Source organism: Notothenia rossii (assembly GCF_949606895.1).
Source record: "Notothenia rossii genome assembly, chromosome: 1".
Lineage (NCBI taxonomy): Eukaryota > Metazoa > Chordata > Actinopteri > Perciformes > Nototheniidae > Notothenia > Notothenia rossii.
This window is the reverse complement of record NC_136912.1, coordinates 45,741,197-45,759,913: the sequence shown is the minus strand read 5'-3', so window position 1 is coordinate 45,759,913 and position 18,717 is coordinate 45,741,197. Positions and strand designations below refer to the sequence as shown.

The following is an 18,717-nucleotide window of genomic DNA, read 5'->3' as shown; positions in this document are numbered from 1 at the left end:
TACTTATGGATTATCAGAAATGGCTACCTATCGCCACATGTTTTGATGTCTGTTCTTGTTAATAACTTCGCGAGTTCTTATCATGGAGCGATGATTTATGTACTGATCGATGCTGTGTCATCTCACAATGCGATTCGATGGGTTGGACGTGCAGCTACGATAAGTAATAAGGGTGTTATGAGTGAGTTTCTGTGCAGTAATGAGTTAGCATTGTTTTGCTCGTGGCTAATTCATAGGCTCAGCGCTAGCTGATATAAAACATTCATAGCTTATTGAATATTAAGATGCCCTCAGACGCAGTTTCCTGCAGATGACGCATTTTTCCTCCGGTAAGGAAACGCCTGCGTAACCATTAAAGAGGGTTTTGTCCCTCCGATTCTATCTCCTACTTTTTTCTTATTTCTTAACATGACTGAGACTTATAGAATGTACATCCCTCAAGATTAAAATAGTTCTACATGATTGATTGATGTTTAGATGAGAAACATTAATACATTGTGTCTCATATATTAACTGCATATTTGTAAATTGAACAACCCCACTTTTCCCTTTTTGTCAGTGTGCTTTCTGTCCCCAGAGTCAGAACTAAACATGGAGAAGTTCAGTTATTATTCTCCAAATATCTGGAACAAACTCCCAGAAACATGCAGGTCCGCTGCAACTCTTACTACTTATAAATCCAGGCTGAAGACTTTCCTGTTTCCGCTGCTTTCAATTGAACTATTCATATCTTAAACCGCACTGTAACTTTTATTCATGTATTTGATACCTGTGTTATTCTATATTAGCTTGTTTGTGGTTTATTTTACTCTTTGTTTTTTAATGACTGTTTTTAAATGCCATTTTCTAATGTTTTTCCGCTACACTATTTCTTGCGCTTAATGTTTCTAATTTTTGTAAAGCACTTTGAATGCCTTGTGTGCAATATAAATAAACTTGCCTTGCCTAAAGTAGCTTCTGCCAGCAGTATGGTAAATATGGTAAAAATAACTTGTTGCCTTTAATGCAAATATAGCGCTTTATCCACTATTTACGAGTCATCATTCACCCATACAGAGCAATGTGACATTTGTTAAAGTAAGCTAACACTCACACACACTCACACATGCCGGCAGGGAATACCAAGTGTCTCGCCCCAAGGATACATCGACATGTTGACTGCAAGGACTGGGATAGAACCTGCAACCTCCTGATCAAAAGACAACTGCACAACCTCGCAGCCACGGTTTCCCATGTGTGTTTGAAACACAAATGCTGGTTTGTTTTCCAAACACTAGAATAAAGCTTCATACGGTATGTACATGCAGTCCATCTAATTTGCACTGCAGTAATACATCACTGCTCAAATGTTTTAAATCTTCAAAATGTTGACAAGATGTGGACACTTTACTCAGAAACTACAGATACTTGGCTATTTCTTGATGATCAATAACGTCCTTCAGGGACCAGAGGAACGTTGCACAACATTTGGTTTCCTCACAGCGGAAGATCCTGATATGAAACATCAGTTGTGTAAAACGTATAAGGTTGTCCTATTTGAACATTGTTCATGTTAATGATTGATCATCTTATCACTTTTTTAATTAAAAAAACATTGAGCAGGCTGTGTAAACCTCCAACAGAGAGTCTCTGTTTTTTATTTCTCACAAGGCGCTCCTGACCTTGCAACATCAGATTCCAGCCAGCCGTCTGTAGCGTGTAGCTTTACAGACGGCCTGTTAACTGTTTATGAGCATATTAAACTCTGCTTTACTAAAGACTGAATTATATTTGTCTAAATCTCTGTCTATACTGTAGTTAAGATTGACCATCTCAAATGAGACAGGGTTCTTTCAAAACGCAATGGTTCCATCTGTATCCCTCGCTGTTGTAGCTGGGGCTCTGGAGGTGGTTCTTCCAAATGGATGGTCCAGGGTTCCATCCCCAGGCCCTACAGCCAAAACGTTATGTGTCCTTGGGCGAGATACTTAACCTTGATTGATCCTGATCGTCAATGTGAATGTTAGTTTCCTTTAGTAACTCCACCTTGTATGGCAGCCTCTGAAGGAATGTGTGTGAATGGGTGAAGCTAAAACATTTTTTATTTTTTTTCAATACGATGGGAATGGAATTGAATTTGTTGCTCTTGTGGCTCAAAGATTGCAACATTATTAATGCTCTAAGGAGCATAAACAACTATTAATTAATCTCCATTGTATTTTAATGACAGAATAAATCATCTGGGCAAAAAAGTATTGCCCATTTGGAGGCTGAGCATTTGAAGTACAATGCATTATATTGAATTACACTTGGATCTAATAATCCTAGAAGCAAACTTGATATTAAACTTTAAAATGAATGGGAACAATAACAAACATTTTGTAACTGCTTTCTGCTGAAATTATAATGTTAAAAAGTAATGCTTGGTACCTGTTTTTAGATCAGCACTGCAGTTACAACTATACTATTATATCATGTTTGTATTCAAGTTTAACGTGCCTCAAAGGAACGTGGACACTTGTTCATAATATGTTCGTTTTAATCCACTGACCTTCCAGTTTAAGGTTAAAGTTTCTCGCCTCGGGCTACATGCTACAGCAGGATGCTGGACAACATGTCGCAGAGTCTGTGTGTATTCGTGTGGATCCCTCTATGGACCCCTTACTTTATATAACACTGCAGTCTGACATGCCTGATGGAGAATAGTTTTGTTCTACTCTGACATTTGAAGCTCACCCGTAATCTAATTTATATCCAATTTACATTTCCTCTACCAAAAATAACTTGTAGTCACTTGCAAATGTTATTATAATTCTTATATAAAACATTTTCAATTTGAAACTTATGCAAGATAATGCAAGTGTGTGTGTGTGTGTGTGTGTGTGTGTGTGTGTGTGTGTGTGTGTGTGTGTGTGTGTGTGTGTGTGTGTGTTTGTGTGTGTGTGTGTGTGTGTGGGTGTGTGTGTGTGAGAAACTTGAAACTTATTTTTTTTTATGTCTGACTGCTGGTGAGACATTAACATTAAGCGCAAAGACACACACATTCAAATACACACACACACACATACACACACATTATCGACCAGAGAAGTGATGTTGGTTCAGCGGCTAACATTCTACATCTGGAGTGAATTATAAAGTATATCAACCTCTGGAGCAGCATGTCCTGTGTATATACACACCCACTCACTCACACACACACACACACACACACACACACACACACACACACACACACACACACACACACACACACACACACACACACACACACACACACACACACACACACACACACACACACACACACACACACACACACACACACACACACACACACACACACACACACACACACACACACACACACACACACACACACACACCCTCCCCTATGCTGCACTCAGGGCAAGAATACTTTCACACAGACACACAAGACACACAGTTGTGTGTGAATGATTGACATACTGGACTGAGAGAAGTCCATCGCTGTGTGCGTTTGTGTGTGTGTTTGTGTCAGAGACAGAAATAGAGTGTAGTGTGTTCACTGCAAAAATTACTGATCTTGCCAAGAGTTGCCATCTTATATCTAGCCATAAATTCTTACTGGACTTGTTTTGAGAATAATGTACTATGCAAGAGCTGCTTGTGTAAGATGATGAAGCTTCTTTTAAGAACATTAGACTTCTGAATTCTTATTTGGTCAGCAAATCTTGAAATAAGGTATTTTACAAACAAATTAAGATAAATTACTGTCAGACACAGGTTTGGGTCACTGCCTCATATCAATTTGTTTTTTTTTTTAGCTGTAAGAACTTGTTTCAAGACATGTTACAACTTATTTTAAGAATCACATGGGATCCATTTAAGTCAGATTCATATTTATATCAGATGTTAAATCACAACATTAATTCCCAAAGCAATAACAAATCAAAAATATCAACTTGGAATGGGGCAATATATCGAAATTCAATGTATCACAATAGCTCAATTTAGTAATTATTTCATAGTAAATGATTCTGCTTAGCAAATAACATTGCTACAAAAATGTGTCTCAGAAAAAAAACATAGTACCACACTGTCAGACTGAAACTTTTATTTAAGACATTTTATCATGGTTCTATCACATTCTATCACATTTCAATTGCATTGTCAATCACATTGAGATAATCTAATTGTAATCCCTATCAACTGTATCAGCTCTTCATATACACATCCTTACAATGCTCATTCAATGAACTTTCATTTCAAGGAGAACAAAAGTAGAAATAATAATAATAATCATACTTTCCAAAATCAAAATTCCCTGACTATACTATTTTGCAGGAAAAATAATGTTAGCTCAGTGCATTACTTTATAATGTTTTTCTCCCAACACATGTTTGTAAATAAACAAACAGTCAATACAACAACACAAATAAATCTGTATTTGGCAGAATTCTTTGTTGGATTAGACAAAAAAAGGTAATAAAATAAAATAGTAAAAAAGACATTTAAAAAAACACTTCCTACACATTTTCCTGTGTTCTCTCAATAAGCTAGATTTCACTCAAATTATCATTTTGCATACACAGGTATAACCTTCCAATGCTCATTCAATGATCATCATATTTAGGTTTTAAGTGCAATGACATCCCTAAGGTTATATTTGATCAAAATATACACACTGTTTTCAAAACTCATCGAATAATAGGATGTATAATCAACAAGCTTTTCTGCATCTATCAACTCTGTTGCTTGGGCAAGATTGGGTACAGTGACTTCATATGCTAATAAATCTTTGTTAAAACACACAGTTTCATAAAGCTGATGTTCAAAGCAATACAATGAAGAATCTACGACATAAATGTTTTTTTATAAGTCCAAAGATAGGTACTGTATCATTTGCATTAGTTATTATCAGAGACTTTCCGCTGATGTACTTGTTACCATTAAGAATAAGCCACTTGACTGAGACTGCATGTTGTATGCCATCAATCCCCAAGAAATCTCTAATCTTTGCTGTGATGTACTCTTTATTTGTCACTTCTGAGACAGGGCCCAATTCTTTCTCATGTAAAAATATTGGATGCTCAATGCCCATTTCATTTTGACAGCATTCAAGAAGCTGGTTATGGTTCACCAACGATTTACATACATTTTTGAAGTTCAATTTAGATGACCACTGTTTAAAAAAACAGTGCTTTGACTCAAATCTCATGCACATATGCCTTGTCAAAGGACCCAGAGAAAGAATTTGGGTAGGGAGATGCAACATGTAATGTTGCTTAGGCGTTACATTTTTGTCAGGAAAAAGTTGCTTAAACTGTTTTAGATGCTGCTCAATCATTTGTTTAAGTCTTAATACAGTTTGCAGAGATATGACAGGCGCAAAAACTATTTGAACTGTCTCAATTAATTCCAAAATAAACTTAACGTAAATATTTCCCTTCATATTGTTCAACAGAAAAGGCATGATCTTTAACAATATCAGCATTTGCCCAGAAGACTGTTTAAGTTTGTTATCATTAGATGACAAGGTATTGACACTGACAGGACAGGGCTTGTCTCGTACATCAATAGATGAAAAAGGAAAACTCTGCATGGCTGAATTGAAAATGTCCAACTCCATTTGTCCTGACAGAATAAGGTATTTTAACACACACTTAATTTCCATGGGTGCAACACCCTCAAGAATTATGTGCATTATGTCCTGTGGAGTTTGCTGAATGAGGTCAAAGGCTGGAAATTCAACCAGCTTGCTTTTTCTGTTTATTCCGTAGGTGGTTTTAAGGGCAGATTTCAAGAACTCTGTGCTGGCCCTTTCTATTTCAATGCACTGTCTAATGTGCTTTTCCACTGTCCTTTTAGTGAAACTTTGTTCGTTAAAATTGATTTGCATGTCCTCAAAGGTACATTCACAGTGCCTGCACTTGCTATATGCAAAACCAACTCCTTCCTTAAAGCCAGCGAGCTCATGTTGCGCAAGTGTGTCACCACATAGTGAAATTAAAGCACCAAATAAATCCATTTCACCATTCTGTGTTTGTATTTTGACACCATTGTACAGCAATTTTAAGTCTTTATCAATTCTTTCTAAAACAACATCAACACCACACTGGTCAATATCATTCGCTTTTGCTATAGCAAGGAGTCTAATTGCTGCAAGCTTCGATCTAAACTTGGGGTCTATGTTTCCTAGAGTATAATAAACCATCAGTAATTTGTTTACAGAAGCATGTGACCCCAAGGGGTTGCATATCTCTATTTCATCAGTGTACAAGATCAGCTGCAAAGCAGTAGGTTTTATTGAAAACAGAGGGTGAGATTTAAAAAGACTCCCATCAACAATGTCATACAAAAACCCATCTTTGTTGCAGCTTTGTGGTGCAGTGTTGATCATATCAAAGATTCTGGAGTTGGACAACAACTGTTGTAGACTATTAATTAGGGGTATATAGTAAAAACTTTTGTTTTTGATTACAAGAACTCTTGAGTCTCCCTTTTTAACTCTACAAACTTTTTGAGACACAACTATTTCCTCTGGTTTCACTGGGTTAAAAAGATTCTGAATGTTGCTATCCTGCATGTATGTGGTGGCCATTAGGGTGAAAGGATCCTGAAAATGATCAAATGTTGCTAATGCTTCCTCTTGGAGCTGCGCCGTACTCCCTGAATGACTCTCGAAGACCCTTTTCATTTTGTCTCTCAAGGTATCCAGAAGAGCCGCTTGATACTGTTGGACCCCAGAGACAATATCGTTGACACTCCTCTGAAAGAGAAAATAAAAAAAATTAAATACATCAGAGTATGCATTTACAGTCCGAGTGTCCATAGCTAACTAACATAAATAAAGTGCCCCCATGTCTGAAAACAAGGTTGAAAATGAAAGATTATCACCACTCTTCAACCCCTTTGACTACAGGCACACTTACATTCATTATGTCACTTAGCAGACACTTTTGTACAAAGCAACTAATAGATGCAATACCTGGGACAGGTGGCATTTTTCACGGACATTGATGGCAAATGCAACTGCACGTCTGGAAAGATTTCCGCCAGATGTATCAGCTTCTTCCTGGAGACATATTCATAGTAATATTACACAATTAGAAGAAAGACTAGTTAACTCAAGTGTTGTATGTTTGAGTAATATTATCATGTAAGATATGGCTTTTAAACCAGCAGCCCCTGTCCAATATGTCTTATTTAAATAGTGTCTGTGAAAATAATTACAGGAAGAAGGTCCTGTGTTCTGGCTAGTGAAAATTGCTATTTCAACCAGTGGCGGCTGGTCCATAGAGGCAGAGGAGGTTGCTCCTCCTCTATTTTTGAGAGGCAAGAGGAAGATCAAATCATCAATCAATCATTGTTTTACTGCTTAAGTTTTCATTGGACAGAATAAAGTAGAGATAAGTAGCCAACTAGTGTAGTAATAATAATAATTAGTATTTATATAGCAATGTCCAGATTAAAAGATTTCCAGAGTAAAAATAAAGAAACCCATATAAGACCCCCCTTCGCTACTAGTAACTAGGTAACTACAATTCTCAGTAGCTTGGCGGTAGCGTCACTATTTCCTGAATCAAGTAACTTTTCAGTAGCTTAACTCTTTTATTGATCAAGTAGTGTGGTAACGATCACTGAAGCTATTTTTTATATGGCTTAACACAGCAGAGATCCCATAGCACGTGAAGGCACCATTAAAGTAGCTTCACATGTAGTGAGCTACTTTTGCGGTGTTTGTGTAACTTAGCTTGCTACATTTGACTGGTTGGTAGCTTCTGTGTAGTGAAGCTCCATAATGGTAGAGTAACTGGTAGCTTAGCTCACTACATTTTCAAAGTAGCTTGCTCAACACTGCATCTTACCTGATCAGGAGGTTGAATCGGGAATTCCTCAAGCTGTTGCTCCTGCTGTGAAGGGACACATGTGCTGACTTGACTGTTGGTCCTTTGCATCCCTCGTGTTGCAGTGGCACAACCAGAAAAAATGGGCATATCAAAATGTTCAAGTCCAACTCTAGATGGTTCGGATGCAGTTGTCATCAACCCAGAAGGCGGGCTTCCATTTTCAAAATACAGAGCATGTCTACGTCTGATGTGGTAGTAGAAAGAGTTGAAAACTCTGTATTCTTCGGTACATCCATTAATTCCACATACAACACGGAAATCTGGACTGCGGCCATGTGCCTTGTTAATATGGCTCAGCAGAGACTTCAATGTTAACGCAAAAAAAACAAAGCAAATCACACACCGCCAATACGCCATGTTCCTCAAAATCTTCTGAACTGAGGAGGAGATGGAAGCTGACAGATTGATGTGACAGACAAAACATCTGCTAAAGGCAAACTTGAACCACAGCCTGCGCCAGTACTGTAATATCTCCTAGTTCTACTTTTTGGCGGGCTTTGGCACGTTGGTTGGGTCAAACCATATTAACAATGTGGGGGGGGGAGGTCTCTGATATATCCTTTTTAGTATGTGCTGCGATATGAAAAATACAAAAAGCATATGTATTAGCAATTACAAACACTATCGTCACCTTTTTCCCCTCAAATGCTTAATTTTATCATCCCTATTTACTCAGATTATTATTTGTCGAAGGAGCAGTTCAACCCACTACTGTATCATTGTCAAGTAGCACGTTCACGAGGTTAGAAAGAAGAGGTCACAGAAGAAGAGAAGAGAAGAGAAGAAGGTCACACATTTGAAGAGAAGGTGTGTATTCATATTATAATAAAAGCGCATTAATTTGTCACGGTACCAATATTGCTGGGTTAAAAATGCAATAAATATTATGTCTGTTAGCTAGCTAGCTAGCGCTACTAGTGAGCTAGCGCTGTTAGCTAGCGCTGTTAGCTAGCTAGCTAGCGGCGATGCTAACGTTGTCGTTCGGGTTAGCAAATCATTATAGACTGCTGAATTAATCCACTAAAATTGTCAGTTGCTTCTTTTTTACACCGGCATAGTGGTACGTTTATTAAATAATGAATTAAAAACGACATGTATAACTTTTATTTGTATCGTGATGTGTTCACTGGTCCCACAACTTCCATTACGCAGTCAAAATGGTAACTAAGAGTGGAAAGTGTTCAGTGTTTTACACTGAACTATTTGACCGTTATAATGAACCATGCGGGTACTACCGGTAGGCCTATAGTGCACACAAATATTTCATGCTTCAGATTGGAACACATTTATACACTCAAAACAGTAAATGTAAGTACAGAAGTATGCAAATTGAGATACAGCAAGGGACAGATAGCTGTTTTGTCAGTATTGACTAAAACCAGTGTGCGAAATATGGGGTCCCTTCGTTCTGAGTTGGAGAGTAGCACGTTTAAGTTCGCGGCCAAATAGTAATTAAAGTAGTTTGTTACTATACAAGTTAAGCGCCTGTAACATCAGTGTTAAATGCGTATGTGCCGGTTGGTGTGTGTACCTTATGAAAGTAAGTGTTTATCGGTTAGCAGACGTAATGAGCGACATTGCAGTGGTCTACATGTAATGCGCACGTTCTATTGTTTACAATTAGCATGCTAAGCGGAGTTAGCTTTATTCACGTCTTATGTTGCCTTACTATGTAATATGGATGAGATTCATGTTGCTTAGTGTAATGCCCCATGCCCCCATCCACCGCTTGCTTTGCATGTCCCGCAAACCAACCAGTGGAAGTCAGGGGAGGGCGAAATAGTTTCGGAAAGGACCACTCTACTGCGATGAGGTTGATTTGTTTATCGGCGTTACTATAGCGATCATGACGGTACTGAGCATAAAGTAGAAAGTAGATGAGACGATAGAAGGGTAAGAAACCCATATGAAGATAGGCTTTTTATTTCAGTTATCCTATTTTTGCACCGAAAATATTTGAAAACCATGAAAGTTTAAAAAGTTCAAGATAATGACCACTACACAAGCGAAGTTGTGACACCCCGTGTTCGTTCCCAGCGCCCCCCTAGGTTGTACGAACGCCCCCCACGGGGCGCTGACGCCCCCGTTGAGAAACCCTGTAATATAAAACAACGTGCATCCAAACAACTTTAGCCAATGCAACCTCCTATGTCAGTGTTGCGCAACAATCGGGAGATGGGACCCCCCGAATATTGACGGTTATTTCGCACACTGACTAAAACCATTATTTTTCAGCCTCTGTAGCAGATAAAAACATAAAATGAAAAGCATTTAAGAGCTTAAACCACAAGGAATGATTGTATTCACTGTAATATTCAATCACATGTTTGTAAAGCTGTTTGAAATCAAATTATGATAATTAATTAATATTTTTTCTTCCTACCAGGTTATAGATGGGACAATGGATAAACTGGATGATGTTACAGTGTCAATTTTTAAGGGTATGTCATTTGTGTTTGAATCAAAACGATAAATAATTATTTGGGATTGTAAAATGTTGGTAATGATGCTGCTGTCCTCATAGCTGCTAACATCGATGAGGTGTTGATGCACTCCCTCACTCGTGATGATTTGAGAGACCTTTTTCCTGGGCCAGAACACTTTCTTAGGAGAAAAAGAGTGTGGTCTTTGATCAACCCAGAGGTAAATGGTTACCTACTTTGGTCTAAAAGAAAAGTTGCACAAAACATGTTATTTCAGATTGTCGCCATTGTTTGACTTTGACTGTTTGACATGATCTGCTGTTGTAGGACGAGAATCCTATCTTAAAAGATAAAGATGGCCCTTCTGAAACAGGAACTCCACCTTGTAGAAAACATAGTCTCCCCTCAACATCCACTCCTTTGGAGAAAAAACGCCCAAAGATGACCCTACAGCTACCTAGTCCACCAGAGTATGTGATCTACACGGACAGTGAGTTGGAACAAGCTCGTAGACATTACTTTGAGATGGCCCGCACAGGCAGAGAGGGGGAATGTGTAATGTCCAAGGAGTTGAGTTGCAGGCTAGTGAGGAACACACTCACCAGCATGATTTCCATCCTGAGAGCAAGTCCACAAGGAGAAGAGCTTCAGTACCCTTCCAAACCTGAACTCACAGCCATGGCTAAGAAAGTAGTGGAGTATTATCCCATGTTACAAGACAAAGATGAAGCTGTGAAACATGTAAGTCATTAAAATGTGTGGCTTTTTATTTCTTGCACTTTGTTGATTGTGAAGTACTTAATAATTATTTGAATTCACTGTCATCTCTTAACATTTTGAAAAAAAAGTCAAGGCTTCATCAAAATGATTAAGTAATTCTTATAAAGTTACTTTGTTATTTCCCACAGACAACCATTCACAATAAACTTAAAAAGAGGCTTCTGAACGTAAAGTCTCCGCAAAAGAGGCAAGGGCCTGCACAAGAGAGGGGCTGTCCAAAGAAGAGGCGTTGCCTTGACTTGTCAGCAAGTGACTCAGGAAAAGATTATGATGCTGACTCAAGTGACGCAGGTGGATCAACAATTATTTTGGATCAGACTCTTACCAGTTCTGATGAAAATGAAAGTACATGTAAGTAGAATTGCAACTTAATTTCCATTTATATGGTTCTCTACTCGAAAGACATATCCACACATTGCTGAATGCATAACATCATGTGCAACATAAAAGTTGTTTGTAATGGACAGAGATATTATGGTCATTTTCTGTCATTCATTTTGTAGAGAACATTTTAACCTTAAAGGCAGCTATATATAGTTATGTGAGCATGTCATTGTCGTTTTCTGATTTATTGTTTGACAATTGTGGTAAGGCACAAAATGCATTTTTGAAAGGACAAATAAATATCTAAAATATCTTCATTAGCTTCCACAGTAGCCCGCTCGAGCCGCAGGCTGCCCAATTACACCGCGGACCAGCGATCCAGTATGGTCATCCGTTCTCCCAACTCACACCAGGGAGCCAAAAAGCAGCTGGTAAAGGTCCTCCACGGTACACTTTACCCAGCAGAGGACCCAGAGCCCGGGGAGGAAGAAGAGGGTAAGTCCTGAGTCTTCCAAACTTTTCTACTTGTGTGTTGTCTGAATATTTTTACAGACATCACCCAGCCATAAGAGGGCTGCTTCTAAAGGGAGACCATTTTTGACAGTCTTATGTGCACATAATCATTTTCATTTTTCATTTTAGTGGACAAGGATAGTCTGCAAGCACAGGCCAGGCATTTTAAGACTCTGCATGAGATGTACAAGAATAAAAAACAAAACAAAGATGCTGTCTCTCAACTCCTTGATCTCGAGTTTGAAGCAAGAAGACTGTTCATTTACAGTAATGTCCTGAAAGTGGAGGACAGGCACACAAAGGTCCTGGATGCCTATCCATGCTTCAAGGATCTTCAGAATGTTAGTAAACGACTTCCCATTTTTACTTTTCAACAAAAGTTCCAGATTTGAATACTTATTCACTCTGTAGGTGATGTCTGAGCTGCGTCGCCTCCTGGATAAAGACAACCACAAATACATAGCAGAAGTAAAGAAGAGATGGGACGACTTTGTTGCTAAAGTGCAGTTTTACGGAGTTTCGAAGAAAGCGATGAAACCACCTATGACCCTGGATGGTGGTAAGTCACCTCTTAGTGTCTACAGTGTGTTGGTGAAGATATGACTGTGAATAGGAGTGTGTCATTGATGCAAGGCTGACCAAATAAATCTAAAATGATAATGCTCTGGGGGCATTTTCACACTATTTTGTTATCTTACCATAAGTAGGATCCCGCTATCACACTTTAAGTTCCTAGCTAAAAGTTGTATTTTAAAACCTATTCACAAACTTGCTGAGATCAACTTTTCACTAAGGAATTAGGAGAAATCCAACTGGGTTGGCCCAGATGACATCGCAATTCCTGAAACAGTTATTGGCGGAATGACGGACGGACTTCAAATTTGTGCGTCATTAATGGCGTCTGATGCAACCTCTGCAGCAGTAGCTTACTAAGTCACAACACCAACCAACTAAACAACAGACATCGGCTACCTCCAGGGAGCATGTCATCTGATGCAGCGGTCCCCAACCTTTTTTGCGCCACGGACCGGCTTAATGTCAGACAAATTTTCACGGACCGGCCTTTAAGGTGTGGCGGATAAATACAACAAAATAAAATGACAAGACCATGGTATTTTGTAAATATAATAATAAAAAGCCTGAATCCACTGTGTACTTGTATGTAACTTTATTAGCAGCGTCCTCCTGACATTTTTTTTTTTTTTGCGTCCTCCTGACATCCACCAACAACAATAATAATAACATAATAATAACAATAACAACCTCTCTGCCTCGCGCTCTCTGGTCGCTTTGGTAACACTTAAACATACCTTCAAAATACAACATAAAACATATGAAGTTCATGAAAAATACAACTCACCATAACGCTAAATTAATGAGAGCCCTGAGCTTGTTTCTCTGCAATGAGACGGTCCCATCTCGGGGTGATGGGAGACAAAGACACCCGGAGTGTGTTGCTTATGTCCAGTCTATTTCGTGATTTTGTTTTGGTTGCTGTGACTGCAGAAAACCCCGCTTCACACAGATATGATGTCGGAAATGGCAACAGGGTTTTCAGAGCTGCTGTGGCAATCTCGGGGTATTCTGCCATGACTTTTATCCAGAATACCGGCAGAGTTGATGTCTCGAACATCCTTTTCAGGCCGCCGTCATTTGCGATCTCCAGCAGCTGATCTTCTTCTTGCGCGGACATGCTGGATTCGCCCGGTTTGTTGACAAATGGGTCGCGGATCCATTCCTTTTCAGTTCGTGGGTCTTTTGCGGTTGGGAAGTAGCGCTCGAACTCTTTTGAAAGCGAAGACAGGTGATCGTGCACCAGCTGGGAGAATGACTGCTCCGGCTGAGTCTCCTCCAAAATCCCCGCCAATGTTTGAAACATGTCAAATATGCCTCTGTTCACACGTCGTCTCCACAAATCCAGTTTGGCTTTAAATGCAGCTACTTTATCTGCCAACTTGAAGACTGTTGTCATTTTCCCCTGAAGAGACAGATTGAGTTCATTGAGCTGGCTAAATATGTCGCACAAGTAAGCCAGTTTTGCGACCCACTCCTCATCACTGAAATGTGCTGCCAGCGGTGACTTTTTTTCTAAGAGAAATCTTTGCAGCGGCTCTCGTAATTCATACACTCTGGCCAGCGATCTCCCTCGGGATAACCATCTTATTTCTGTGTATAACAGAAGGCGTCTGTGCTCCGCGTTCATCTCCTCACAAAGTTGCTCGAATAGGCGTGAGTTAAGTGCGTGTGCTTTGATGTGGTTGATAACTTTAACAACATCATTCAATACGCTGTGAAGTTCCGGTGGCATTTTTCGGCTCGCCAGCATCTCTCTGTGTATGACACAATGTGTAGATTCACATTCAGGTGCAACCTCCTTAATCCGAGTAGTTAAACCAGACAGCCGTCCGGTCATGGCAGCAGCTCCGTCTGTGCATATGCCGACACAAAAAGACCATTTAAGTTTTCCTGATACGTAATTATCCAGCGTCTTAAATAGTTCTGCGGCTGTGGTTTTGGTTGTCAACGATAGTGCACACAACACATCCTCATGCACATCCTCCTGATAAAGGTATCGCACATAAACAAGCAGTATTGCCCTGTTGTCCACATCTGTTGACTCGTCAACCTGCAGTGCGTACCACGGTGATGTATTAATCCTCTCCAACAACTGTGTCTCAATGTCCTCTGCTATTTCCTCGATGCGCCGCGTGACGGTGCTAGCTGACAGAGGGACCTGTGCTATCTTTTTAACCGCAGCCTCCCCCAAAAGTTCACCGCAAATGTCTTTAGTAGCCGGAAGAATCAATTCTTCACCAATCGTGAATGGTTTTTTAGCCTTAGCTATTCGGTTAGCCACCAAGTAGGATGCTCTCAGTGCACTTGCATTTGTTGTTGCAGAGGCCCTCAGTAATTGCTTCTGTCCTTCTTGTTCCTGCTTTTTTCTTTCAAAGTACTCCAAAGGCTTGTTTTTTAAAGCAGGGTGCTTAGTCTCTAAGTGGCGAAGCAGTTTTGAAGGCTTCATTGCCTCATTGGAGAGCCGGTCACCACATATTATGCACAGCGGGCTTGGTGCGTGGGAATCACCTGTAGCGATAAATCCATATTTTAAGTAGGTCTCCTGGTACTGTCTGTTAAATGCAGCTTTCTTTTTCTTGGTGGGTATAGGCTCTTCTTCTGTCTCCTCACTGGCCCTTTTCCCCTTTGCAAAGAAACTTTCCAAAGACGTCTGTTTTTTACTCATCTTTCTAGCTTGTGAGTTTCTAGCTTGTGAGTTAGCGCGACCGTTAATATTTAATATTAGCGCTAACCGTTAATGTATCACGTGACCACAATATTGACATGTGTCAATCGCATAGGTCAAGCGGTGTCAAGAGTGGGTCACGTGAGTCATAGACGGATGTAACGGGGAGAATTCGGAGAATTTTTCAAAATAAAAGATTGTTCAGACTCGAATAATAAATAAAACGGAAATAATGAAAGTTATTTATTCTTTCTGTGTGGCCCGGTACTTAACGACCCACGGACCGGTACCGGTCCGGGGCCCGGGGGTTGGGGACCACTGATCTGATGCACCCAAAATTAACCTCACAGTGCATGTCTCCTAAACTTGAATAACTTTGACCTTAAGTCAGTTATATATTTATAGACTTTATATGCATTATCCTTTGTTTCATGTGTCTAAACTGTAGTTATGTTAATACAGATTGTGTGAGCTAAAACAGTTAATACAGTGTCTGTCTTTCCATCCACCTGTTCGCGTTTTCTCTTCTCTCTTCTCATAGTGGAATTCTCGATTGCCTTGTTCAAGGCACTCCCTACACTCTTTCCTTCACCAGCTGCACCGCCTAAGAAATTGGGACATGCCAGTGAGGCATTGATACATGTTCTTCAGGTGAGCAATTGTGTCACATTCAAATCTTGATGTTTTTTTTACTTGTGTCTATAAAGCCATTTACTTCCATGCTTTATCCTTTTTGTAAGTCTATAATGTGGTCGCTTTTCACAATTAGGACAACATTTAACAAAATATGTTGCTGTTTTTTAAGCTGCCTTGTCATGAAAGGACATTCTCTCAGCGGCAATTGATAGTAAAGTTTAAATAATTTAACTTTAAGCGTAAGCACTGTGGCAATTTGGAGCTTGTTGGCACCGTTCCATCCATTGGAAGAAAGCGGCACATCAGTGCAGAGCTGTTTTACTGCTGGTCATGTAAGCCAGCTTTCAGCAGGAGGTTAAGCAATTTGTTTTCATTATTTTATTGGAAGACATGTTTTTGTATTTTCATTAGTACATAAAATGGTGCTGTCTTTGGATTCACAAACTACATGCAAAGCATTATAACTTCAATCATAGATGCAATATATACATAATGGTAGTAGAGGGTCTGCTTTAGTAGTTCTATGTTATGGATGTTTATTAGAGTTTTGCTATCTCCTTTAGCCTACAGAAGATCCCACCGTCTACCTCCAGAAGAGATCTCTGTCAAGCCCCGTCTTACTTGTTGATGACTCCAACTGCCTTGTCGCCATAGGAACCACTCCCATCACTACATTTGCCAAGCAAGACCTGCATGAGGGTTTGCTATATCTAATGGCCTATTACTACACAATACATCTCACTTATCCGAAGTGTGTTGCAACCATCCTTTCTGTTATTCAAACAGAAATATTGAAGGACACTATCCATGACCGAGACGCCACAGCCTCATACAAAAAAGCCATGGCTGAGTGGAAAGCTTTCATTGGGGAGTAGATCTTGGTGGTAGTTAGGTTCCCAACCTGTTTCTACAATGCTCACCCGCAATGTCTGTCGAGGTTGGGAGAGAATAACATCCCAGAAAACAACTCACGTACAAAAACAAAGTTGCAATATTCAGCCCATCATTTCCTTCCAGCCCTCCTTTCCTCAAACTGCAGGTAGCTGCACCTTCAAAGTAAGGGTCACTTGCCATAACCACCTCTCTGTGGGCATTGCCCACATTCAGCCAGCAGGATGCCCACCTTTGTTTTGAAGGTGCAACTAGCAATACAAATGTAATCATTGCACTTTACAAATGATCAGCTGAAAATTGCAACTTTGCTCTTTGTAATGTAATTAAAAAGCCAGAGTCATTTTTAGGTCTATATATTGAGTCGTGCCCATTTGCTGGGCACAACTCATGCTCGCTTCGACATATACAATGTGGGTGAGCTAGGTGGTAGTTGGGCTAGTTATTGTTAACAATTGATACTGGTACCAGTATCTGTTTTTGCATTGATACTTTGGACACAAGAGACATGACTTTCTATCATTCAGTTTTTGATCATTTTTGTTCAACAATAAGAGAAAACAGTAATATTGAAGCTCTTAAGTTATAATTCTTCATTTCTTCATTTGGTTATCTAACACAAAGTAATGTTGAGTGGTTTTCAATGTTATAATTTAAGTTTAAAATTATCGTCATGATTAATTCATACGTTTTGTAAAATGCATGCTAGGTTCTTGTTTTGAGATCTGTCTACTTGAATTCAGAAATAAAGAAATGGTAAAAGACAATTTGACAACTTGTTTTGAGTATATTTGGCTTATACCTGTGCATGGAATAAGTGTTTTTCTGCTTAATTCAGGACATTTGCCACTTTTCTAGCATCCATATATTTCTTATTTCCAGAATTATTATTCTTATTTGAAGAATTCTTATTTCACGCATTCTTATTTCAAGAATTGTTATTCTTATTTTAGGAATTCTTATTTCAAGAATTATTATTCTTATTTTAAGAATTCTTATTTCAAGAATTATTCTTATTTCAAGAATTATTCTTATTTCAAGAATTATTATTCTTATTTTAAGAATTCTTAATAAGTCTAATTATCTCACTGCACTGGCAGATTATTACACTTGTTTCAAGTCTGTATAAACTCAAATCACATATTTTTTTTCTTGTTATAAGATGGATGATTTTTGCAGTGTTGGGTATATTATTAAAAATGATCCCTTCTTGAAAATGTACTGAAGCAGCATATTTGGTTTAACCACTCATACCGTTTGAGAGCAGGTTGGTAAACAGTTGCTTATTTTCATATCCAGCCACGAAGCAGAATTAGAGTTCAGTTGGAGTCTTGTTGCAAACATGTACATATTACAAAGCAGAGAGGAGGACCAGTATCTCTGTTTTTTACCAAGAGCACTCCCTTTTACATTACACATAGTAATTCTACTCATCCACCCACCCACCCGTCATCCATCCATGCTCAATGTCACCAACAGAACCAAATCCTAAAAAGAACACACAATGCTGCTAAAACCTTTACTACCTACTCCCACTCTGCACATCTTCCCTGATGCTGCCATCACACGCAGAGCACTAACTGTAGCACATGACCCCAGGCCACCCCTGAACTTCATTCTCTTCCAATCCCAGTGCAGACACAGATCTTTGATGGAAAAAGCAAGCTACAGTAAAGGCTTTTTGCCCTCCATCATTATACTGGCTTCAACAAACTGCAGCAATAACAGTCCACAGACACGTTACATCCTTCCATCAATCCAGTCATCCATCTCTCCATCACATCCCATCCAGAGCGGGTCATGAGGGTAGCAGTTTGAGCAGAGTATTCCAGATGTCCGTATCCCTGGCAAAGGTTTCCAGATCTATCTTGGGAACCCGAGGTGTTCCAGGCCAGACCAGATAATTTCTCCAGTGTGTTCTTTGTGTTCACCCAGGGAATATACCAGTTGGGCGTATCAGGAAGAAACTCTAATGGGAGAACCCAGGAGGTAACCTGACCCTCTCAGCGGGCCAATTCACAAGAGAAGGGGCAGCAGC

General features: G+C 39.4%; 1 protein-coding gene and 1 long non-coding RNA gene across 2 annotated transcripts; one reads left to right on the top strand and one right to left on the bottom strand.

Moving 5' to 3' along the window:
• Positions 1-4,128: 4,128 nt before the first annotated feature.
• On the bottom strand, positions 4,129-8,333 carry LOC307024767. Its single transcript, XR_013803987.1, has 3 exons — positions 7,830-8,333; positions 6,950-7,036; positions 4,129-6,730 (listed from the first exon to the last, which is right to left on the bottom strand). It is a non-coding gene; the product is annotated as an uncharacterized lncRNA (long non-coding RNA).
• A 245-nt stretch (positions 8,334-8,578) lies between these two features.
• LOC307032083 (uncharacterized protein) lies at positions 8,579-17,451 on the top strand. The gene is made up of 10 exons (XM_079669801.1): positions 8,579-8,678; positions 10,258-10,312; positions 10,396-10,514; positions 10,622-11,035; positions 11,203-11,425; positions 11,720-11,893; positions 12,041-12,252; positions 12,323-12,470; positions 15,694-15,803; positions 16,352-17,451. Exons 2-10 carry the CDS (start codon positions 10,273-10,275, stop codon positions 16,661-16,663), a joined length of 1,752 nt encoding a protein of 583 aa, XP_079525927.1. The 5' UTR covers positions 8,579-8,678; positions 10,258-10,272; the 3' UTR covers positions 16,664-17,451.
• Positions 17,452-18,717: the final 1,266 nt, after the last annotated feature.